The sequence below is a fragment of the Lineus longissimus genome, chromosome 2 (assembly GCF_910592395.1).
Source record: "Lineus longissimus chromosome 2, tnLinLong1.2, whole genome shotgun sequence".
Taxonomy (NCBI): domain Eukaryota; kingdom Metazoa; phylum Nemertea; class Pilidiophora; order Heteronemertea; family Lineidae; genus Lineus; species Lineus longissimus.
This window is the reverse complement of record NC_088309.1, coordinates 14778619-14788555: the sequence shown is the minus strand read 5'-3', so window position 1 is coordinate 14788555 and position 9937 is coordinate 14778619. Positions and strand designations below refer to the sequence as shown.

At 42.4% G+C, this 9937-nt stretch overlaps 1 protein-coding gene across 2 annotated transcripts; it reads right to left on the bottom strand.

Annotated features, from left to right (window-relative positions):
• Positions 1–4306: 4306 nt before the first annotated feature.
• Positions 4307–9151, bottom strand: LOC135483690 (uncharacterized). Of its 2 annotated transcripts, none has more exons than XR_010446362.1 (5): positions 7891–8024; positions 7471–7539; positions 5742–5781; positions 5194–5346; positions 4307–4673 (listed from the first exon to the last, which is right to left on the bottom strand). XR_010446362.1 is itself a non-coding variant. In XM_064764685.1 (5 exons), exons 1-5 carry the CDS (start codon positions 9117–9119, stop codon positions 4651–4653), a joined length of 363 nt encoding a protein of 120 aa, XP_064620755.1. In that variant the 5' UTR covers positions 9120–9151; the 3' UTR covers positions 4307–4650. The 2 variants fall into 2 exon arrangements, 1 of the variants encoding a protein (XP_064620755.1); XM_064764685.1 differs by lacking the exon at positions 7891–8024 and adding an exon at positions 9042–9151.
• Positions 9152–9937: the final 786 nt, after the last annotated feature.

The following is a 9937-nucleotide window of genomic DNA, read 5'->3' as shown; positions in this document are numbered from 1 at the left end:
GAAGTTGCTGCTGGAATCAAAGGAATTCTACACAGACCTTCTCCTAGAAGCAACAGATGTATTTGAATGTATGGACACTGACATAGAGATCGTGGTGGATTTTGAGGAAGGGAAGGTGCAACCTGGTGGTGAAGAATCAAATTCGGAGGAGGATGCGTCTAGCTCTGAGGAGGAGGATTGTGATGACATTGGCATTGAGTACGTGTAATTAACCCTTTGAAGCCGGATTTATTTCAGAAATCCCGATCTTTTTCGACTTGATTTGGTCTAAGTTTGCCTAAAAGGGTATAGTGTCCCCAAATGTCACTCGAAGCTAACAAAGTATGCCACGAGATGCTAACGTTTTCGGAACTCTGTGGCATCTCTTAAGGCCCTTGCAGAGGTTCTCAAGAAGCATGTTTGTGAATAAGGTGACTTTTTGTAGTGAAAGTTCAAACTTCCAATGCAGTTTATTGGGAAACTACGCCACAAATCAGGTGTTGTGACGACCCTAAAATGACGTCGTATGGCAAAAAGTGTCAACTGAGGCAAAACTGTTCAGTGAGAGTTTTTTTTGCTCGTCTGGCGCTCAGGAATCTGCCAACTGTTCGACGATATAGCGATGTTCCGGCCCTCGGGACGAACTTAATCATGAGGGGGGTACCTGCTGCTGGTTAATTTTTTTATCTGACCGCAGGGGGCTAGGCTGATGTCCTGCAACTCCCAAAACGACTTAGAATTATTGCCGGACCACTGGGGACCTTGGAAAATGCCTTTTGTGTAATCTGATATATTGTGAATCCACCAATTATGTATAAGCAGATTTGTATTACTGGCTGAATGTGAATTTCAGCAGCAATAAAATGATTCTTGCATCAAAATACATGCACTTGTTTTCATTGTTGCTCACCTTGGGTGAACACAGCTGATACTATCAGGCTGCCTACATGTATAAAGAACCATCAATTTTTGCCGGAAATGAGCAGACAGGTGTCAAAGATGTGTATGGTCAAGTAGCATCTGCCTCATCTTGACTGAGAAAGGTTGTGTATTCAAGTTGCCCTTGTCCTTGTGCCATCCCCTGAAGGCCACGCTTTGAAGTGACTGACCATTGTATTGTCCTGCATGTACACATATACATGTAGCGGGCTGTTGGATTACTGAGAAAAATCAAACTGCTCTGAATGACATCTTCAAAGACCGTACTTCAGTATGCGGTAGGTGTATTCTAGCTGGTTGGATGTGACATTGTCTCAAGTAAACCATCATTCTGAATTACATACCATATGCAGCTGCAGTATTTTGGTTAGAAGTGACATTATATCGTACATGTAGGTAAACCCAACTCTTCTGAATGACATTATCAGAGTCATTATTTCCATATGATCAGGCGTATTCAGGTTGGATGTGACATTGTGTCGAAAGTAAACCGACCATTCTGGATGACGTCTTCAGAGACGGTATTTCCATACGATCAGGGGTATTCAGGATGAATGAGACATTGTGTCGAAGGTAAACCGACCATTCTGGATGACGTCTTCAGAGACAGTATTTCCATATGATCAGGCGTATTCAGGATGAATGAGACACTGTGTCGAAAGTAAACCGACCATTCTGGATGACGTCTTCAGAGACGGTATTTCCATATGATCAGGCGTATTCAGGTTGGATGTGACATTGTGTCGAAAGTAATCCGACCATTCTGGATGACGTCTTCAGAGACGGTATTTCCATATGATCAGGCGTATTCAGGTTGGATGTGACATTGTGTCGAAAGTAATCCGACCATTCTGGATGACGTCTTCAGAGACGGTATTTCCATACGATCAGGCGTATTCAGGTTGGATGTGACATTGTGTCGAAAGTAAACCGACCATTCTGGATGACGTCTTCAGAGACGGTATTTCCATACGATCAGGGGTATTCAGGATGAATGAGACATTGTGTCGAAGGTAAACCGACCATTCTGGATGACGTCTTCAGAGACAGTATTTCCATATGATCAGGCGTATTCAGGATGAATGAGACACTGTGTCGAAAGTAAACCGACCATTCTGGATGACGTCTTCAGAGACGGTATTTCCATATGATCAGGCGTATTCAGGTTGGATGTGACATTGTGTCGAAAGTAATCCGACCATTCTGGATGACGTCTTCAGAGACGGTATTTCCATATGATCAGGCGTATTCAGGTTGGATGTGACATTGTGTCGAAAGTAATCCGACCATTCTGGATGACGTCTTCAGAGACGGTATTTCCATACGATCAGGCGTATTCAGGTTGGATGTGACTTTGTGTCGAAAGTAATCCGACCATTCTGGATGACGTCTTCAGAGACGGTATTTCCATACGATCAGCAGGCGTATTCCGGTTGAATGTGACATTGTGTCGAAAGTAAACCGACCATTCTGGATGACGTCTTCAGAGACGGTATTTCCATACGGTCCGGCCTATTCAGGTTGAATGTGACATTGTGTCGAAAGTAAACCGACCATTCTGGATGACGTCTTCAGAGACGGTATTTCCATACGGTCCGGTGTATTCAGGTTGAATGTGACATTGTGTTGAAAGTAAACCGACCATGCTGGATAATGTCTTCAGAGACGTAATTTCCATATGATCAGGCGTATTCAGGTGGGATGTGACATTGTGTCGAAAGTAAACCGACCATTCTGGATGACGTCTTCAGAGACGGTATTTCCATATGATCAGGCGTATTCAGGTTGGATGTGACATTGTGTCGAAAGTAATCCGACCATTCTGGATGACGTCTTCAGAGACGGTATTTCCATACGATCAGGCGTATTCAGGTTGGATGTGACTTTGTGTCGAAAGTAATCCGACCATTCTGGATGACGTCTTCAGAGACGGTATTTCCATACGGTCCGGCCTATTCAGGTTGAATGTGACATTGTGTCGAAAGTAAACCGACCATTCTGGATGACGTCTTCAGAGACGGTATTTCCATACGGTCCGGTGTATTCAGGTTGAATGTGACATTGTGTCGAAAGTAAACCGACCATGCTGGATAATGTCTTCAGAGACGTAATTTCCATATGATCAGGCGTATTCAGGTGGGATGTGACATTGTGTCGAAAGTAATCCGACCATTCTGGATGACGTCTTCAGAGACGGTATTTCCATATGATCAGGCGTATTCAGGTTGGATGTGACATTGTGTCGAAAGTAATCCGACCATTCTGGATGACGTCTTCAGAGACGGTATTTCCATACGATCAGGCGTATTCAGGTTGGATGTGACTTTGTGTCGAAAGTAATCCGACCATTCTGGATGACGTCTTCAGAGACGGTATTTCCATACGATCAGGCGTATTCAGGTTGAATGTGACATTGTGTCGAAAGTAAACCGACCATTCTGGATGACGTCTTCAGAGACGGTATTTCCATACGGTCCGGCGTATTCAGGTTGAATGTGACATTGTGTCGAAAGTAAACCGACCATTCTGGATGACGTCTTCAGAGACGGTATTTCCATACGGTCCGGTGTATTCAGGTTGAATGTGACATTGTGTCGAAAGTAAACCGACCATGCTGGATAATGTCTTCAGAGACGTAATTTCCATATGATCAGGCGTATTCAGGTGGGATGTGACATTGTGTCGAAAGTAAACCGACCATGCTGGATAATGTCTTCAGAGACGGTATTTCCATACGTTCGGCGTATTCAGGTGGGATGTGACATTTTTTTAAGCATTTTCAATGACATCTTGTGTATTTTCTGGGTGGGTGTGACAAATCCTTAAGTAACCCAAACATTCTGAATGATGTCTTCAAAGGCAGTATTTCCGTATGTGGCAGGTGTATTCTTGTTGGACGTGACGTTGTCTAAGTAAAGTGTTACCTTGCTGTTAGGACACTCCAATATCGTCTGCAATTGAAAGGCGTCCTGGTTGTGGAATTCCACCCAAACTAATTCAGCACCGGTGTCCTTATTAGAGAGGTATCCACAGAGGGAGGCTCCAAGTCCAATGTACATGTAAAGTACGCTGTAATTTGCAATCCTAGCACATGTAGCCAGACTTCTCTATTGATGCCAAGTCAAGAGAAACTCAGTATTAAGTGCCGGTCTGGATATTGTCTCAAGGTATGAATTCAGGGACCATCTCACAGGTACATGTTTTTTGAAGCAAAAATGACTCAAGTCACTTAGTCTTGGGTGTGACCACACTCAAAAAGACTAAATGACTTACCCGTAGTCTTTTAGGCTTCAAAATACTTTTGAGATGGTCCCTTATAATACATGTAGTCAAGTCGCTGGGAGGTAGCAAAGATAAAGGCAAGACTATATATGTATCTAATAATATGAAAAACGCCACGTTTATTGAATGATACATGTATACAACAGCCACAGATTGTCTGAAAAAACAATAATTCCACAGTACATGTACATGTAACTTACATTTACTTTTAATGAGACCTTTGAAAGATATGATAAGTTTACATTGTACTATATTTGTGCGAATTCAATATTATCCATTATGTAATCTTTCATCAAAAGTGATCATGTGAGTTTATGTCAGAATGAATAATGCGTGGAGGTGAAGAAGGAATACCGAAATACGTGAATTCCACTGAACAAAAAAACACAGGCGGGAGGATTTGCACAAATTCACATCAATTTTTTCAACAATCGAAAGACATGAGGTGCATCACTTCTTGTGCGTTCTGAAACCTAAAATAGACGAAATTAAAAGAACCATTATTATTTAGATATTAGTATCACACGACATCATATCATTTTCTTCAAGGGTACACTACCAAAATATATGGAATTAAGGCGAAGAAAACAAGCAAATCTCAATTACACTGCATTCATGCTGCAACCTCATACTGGTTTGAGATGCCTTTGAACCAAAGACTTCCACTGCTTTGAAGTGTTCCCAACAATTTTCTCACCAGCGAAGTGTTTTTATTGAATAGAAACCGTTCTGTAATTGCAATACAAAAGCCTTTTGAATGGACAGGTGAGTTTTATGACATCTTTTAATGTATCATCTGAAGGAATTTCAATAAATTGATTGTCAATCCTTCCTTTTGACTCCACAATTCTGATAAACGATAATTATGTGATAAGCTACAGTTGTTCGAATTGGGCACTACCTCTGAGAAACTGCTGCATCAGCCTGACTCACAACCACTACAACATCAACTGCATAGAGCACACAGCCATAATCCTTTCAATCATGATTTACCTAATTTCTCTTTGTAAGAAGAGATGAGAGGAGAAGTTACGTCTTCCGCTTTTACCCATGAGTTGTGGGACGCATCATATCCCTGCCACTTTATGTAATACGTGTTGTTTTTGGGGTCGTAGTTGTCTATTCTCTCAGCTGCGCAATAGTCTCCTGCAAAATAAGTCAATTACATTTCATTCTGATGGCCATGCGACCAAATTGTCCCCCCCCCCCCCCCCCCCCCGATTGGATATGAGGATACAGGGGTCAGTTCCTCATTAAACCTTTCAACAACTGAACATTTGGCTAAATGTTTCTTTGTAATCTCATTGCATCATGCACTCCGAGGAGTCCATTATTTCAATGGAAATATCACATAACTGTTTGTTTTTGCTCCGCAAATTAAATTTCTAAATCAGCTTATGGTTGCAAATTTCTATCAAAAATCCTATCCTCCTGATGATGTGATGCAATGATGCCATGAAGACAAGTGCTACATTTTCTATATATCTTATGACCACTGTTATTTCCAACACGACAACTTGAATCTAATAAAAATTTCTTACCCTTCGCCTTGCTTGCTTTTCCTTTGCTGGCTTTTCTTTTCTGAAAAAAGTGGTGCACGTGTTTCCATTGATAGTGCTTCTGACATGTACATGTACAATAAGAAAACCGCACGAGTGTCTGATCCGAGTATCCAGATTGCACGAAATGATTTTCAACGGCTTGAAAAGCTCTCGACCTGCGTAGAAAATCATCGAGTGCAATCTGGATACTCGGATCAGACACTCGTGCAGTTTTCTATTTATCATATACGTCTGCCAGATCACTGCACTTAGGGTATATGATAAAAGTGCTTAACGACAGACAAAGTCAAAGCCAACAATGCTGGACAAGATGAAATCGTAAGGATATAAGCTCACCCATGTGAGCCAAGAATAGAAAATGCCCACAACGTTACCATGACAAAAAAGGGAACTATTGACTTTCACACTAGAATTAGAAATTACAATTAGAAAATTAGACAACCAAACCATTGGGTACATGCGTACTGGTTATCAAATTGGATATTGGTGGTGCAATAATAACACACACTCAGGTTTGATAAGAAAGAATTTGAAAATACACTATTATTTCTGGAGGCCAAGGCAAAAATTAGAGAGTACAGTCGTGCTCGAAAGTTTACAAACAATTCAAAGGATGATAACCCTGTCTCTTTCTCTGCAACTACCGAACGCGGGAATAGTATATAGTTTACAGGAAGTCTATCATCACATCTCGTCATCAACTAAAAAACATACTTCTGTTTCATAAAATTTCATTGTTTTTATGAGCTCTATTTGAAAACAATGCATATTTCAGAGTGTCATAAGTTTACATACACCTACCTTATCTACTAGTTGTTTGGCCTTGAGGTGGGCAAATATGTTATACAATGGCTTTTATCTTGTCTCAACTACCTGTTGACCATCATGATTATGTCATAGCTCAGGTGGCGCCACTGTAGCAGTATAAAAGGGACTGGGTTTCTGCTCAGGTCATTTGCCAGCTTAGAGCCATCATGGGGAAGTCAAAGGAGTACTCTCAAGATCTGATAGAGTCGCCTGTCCACTTGAACCAGTCTGGTACTTCACTAAGAGCCATTTTCAAGCAGCTTGATATGCCACGGGCGTCAGTTCAGACAATAAAGCGGAAGTACAGGGACCCAGGGACAACAGCAACCTTACCAAGGTCAGGAAGAAAGCGCAAGCTGACAGCCAAAGATGAGCCCACATTGGTTAGAAAGGTGCACATTAACCCCGAGACGACCAAGAAACACCTCTGCCAGGAATTAGAAGCTACAGAGACAAATGTGTCACTGTCCACTGTCCAGAAGGTCTTGCATCGTAGTGGACTACGAGGCTGCAGGGCAAGAAAGAAGCCTTTACTTCAAAAACGCTACCGGGAAGCAAGGCTGAAGTTTGCGAGAGAACATGTGGGCAAATACAGAGCCTTCTTGAGGAGTGTTCTTTGGTCTGATGAGACTAAAAGCGAAGTCTTCGGCCACAACTACCAGCAGTACGTTTGGCAAAACGGGGGGGGGGGGGGGGGGGGGGATCCAAAGAACACCGTACTGACTGTGAAGCACGGAGGTGGCAGCATTATGCTATGGGGATGTTTTGCTGCGGAACCTTGACAAACATGTTACAGGTTTTCCCATAAAGTCATGATGACAGATTTGACATGACAAGTTAAGTCTGAACAATATCAAGGTCTAAAAAGAATTCGGTGATGGAAACTTGGTCACACACATACCTTAGCTTTGACTGACTTCCTATTGTTCACAGGTTGAGAAGTTGCCTCAGGCCTACTTGCTGGTGCAGCCTGTAAAAGAGAAGGCAAACAAATCTGGGTCAGACGGTCTAGCAAAGAGGTCACATGCCACAATCTGAAGATTATTGTCAGTCACTTTTTAATAGTGGCAGTGTATCTGCTCCTCAATCTTTTGGGTATTATTTGTACCTCTGCATACAACCATTGGCAATGAAATCAGAAAAAAGATTTCAAAGATGGCTGCTATGCAGCCAGAATTTTCGCAAAGATGAAGAAGTTAAAATTTAGAATGGCAATTCCCAATGATGCTAACATTGCACGATAATATATCGCCAGGTCTGCTTTGTATTGTATCCCCATTTTACTATTTCTGTCATGCAGACATGGCGCTTATTTAATTACCCTTTAAAAAGTGGCAGTACTGTACTGTCATCATAATCATTGTGGGTCCACTTTTAATAACCATTCCTGGTCCTCAGTGGTTCAGTTACAATAACAGCGTGCGTGAGGAAGTCACTCATAATTCATTAACTAAATCAATGTACCGGTAGGCTTACATGAAGGCCTGGTGGGCTGCTAAGCTTCTGTAAATGCAGTGCTAGATACCATGGCTATCTACATTTGTACCATACCATCATCTTCTCACGCTGTGGCAGTACAATAGACAGTTTCGAGAAAGACCCTGACCACATGGACCAAACTCCTCGCATGCGTGGAGAGTGTCCAGAACAATACGAGAAGGATTAAAACTTTATTCTCTCCATTGTTTGGTTGCAGAGAGAGGGAAACGGGAAAGAGTCACAGTTGCATCCTTTTTTTTCACAATCCAAATGTCAATTTTGTTTGCACATGTACCAAGTTTGAAGGGAACCTTTTCAGACTTATCAGAGTAAGCCTATGACTGTAATGTATTTGCTGTAGTAAAAGTCCAGATTTCCAAGATTACATAACAACTTGGACAAAACTATAGCCTTGCTATACGATACTCGCATTTTATGATTTTGGCATCGACATTATTCAATTGTGATTGTCGTCACACTGTGGGCTTATAATAAACCGTGAGATGCACTTAATGATTACCTACCCATATCGCGATATCACAAGTTTGCATCTCACAGTTTATGTGATTTATAATAGCCCACACTGTCACTGCGTCTGCATGGCCATGGCCATGATGGCCCGTGAGTGTGAGTGTCAGTGAGTGTGCTCACCTAACATAACATAATAATACCAATACTAGTAATAGGCCTACCCATCTCCTATAGGTGAAACAAGCAAACAAATCAATATTCCGCTTATTATTAAATGTCAAGGGTCCATAAATAACTTTATACCTCTGTCAGTCTGCACAGCAGCTGCCTGCTGTTCATGCATTTCATTTCAGTTACATTCGATGCATCATGTGCATAGGCCTATGTTATTGACATTGTATGCAGGCTGTACCGAAAGGGGCTGGCTGGTTTGGTTGGCCAAACGCCGCCAATGTCGATTATGTAAAGAAAACTTCACAATAATATTGATACCTGCTAAATCTTCATTAACCATGCTATTACCTGTATCATTATTATTACTGGTAGAATCCATTTCGTCCCGATGGTAAGCGATATATTACGACAAATGAATTGGGGCATTTCGCAATCTTGAGACTAGAGGCGCTGATTTCGTCACTTTCGCAATGCATTCGAAGAACCTCCGTTGGCGTCGTGATTACGTTCGGTTGACTCATCACCAAGCGGAATAGGAAAAAGTAGGCCTATCATCCTGAGCTTGGGGGCATTTCCAATCAAACGTGAGGCGGAGAGAGTAAAAAAATCAATGTGCAGCCAAAGGCGTGGTGGTGGTTGGGGTCCGTGGGCGGGCACGTTTATTGGTGGGGATCAGGGGAGGGTACTCTTCCACTATTTTCCTTGTGCTTGCAAGCTGACTCGGGCTGATATCTTCAGAGGACTACAATAACGATTACACTGGACCGGTGTAGAAGTTTAAAATGTCCTAGGATAGAATGTCCGGGAAACAAAGGATTCTATTATGCGCTTCAGTCATGGTCTCGATAGACCAGATAATAGGACCATAAAAATATTATTATTATAGCAGAATACAATAGCACAATATATTATAGCACAATACACTTTTTCCAGGGGACATTTTCTACTTTTACACCGGCAGTTCGTACTGGTCGGGGCGCACGGTCGGAGCGCATAACGGGGACGTCAAAGGCAGATGTTCGGTAATTCAATCAAAGCATTGCCTGCACTAAAAAGGGTAGGGCCTAAATGCGGGGTCTATGGTAGGGTGGAATCGGAGGGGGGGGGGGGGGCGGGCGGGCGGGCGGGCGGGCGGGCGGGCGCCCGGGGAGCGGGGACGAGCGGGCAGTGACCATATATTAAAACAAAAGATCAACAACCTAACCTCCTTCACTATAACGGACTCCTGATTGGCTGTTCATTAA

What these genes read in the sequence shown, in the direction of transcription:
- LOC135483690 (XM_064764685.1), bottom strand. Translation starts at nt 9,119, where the DNA reads ATGCCCCAATTCATTTGTCGTAATATATCGCTTACCATCGGGACGAAA. An exon ending in AAAAGCAAGCAAGGCGAAGG is followed by an intron (nt 5,347 to 5,741) that starts GTAAGAAATTTT and finishes CTTATTTTGCAG; the next exon opens with GAGACTATTGCGCAGCTGAG. An exon ending in TTCTTACAAAGAGAAATTAG is followed by an intron (nt 4,674 to 5,193) that starts GTAAATCATGAT and finishes CGTCTATTTTAG; the next exon opens with GTTTCAGAACGCACAAGAAG.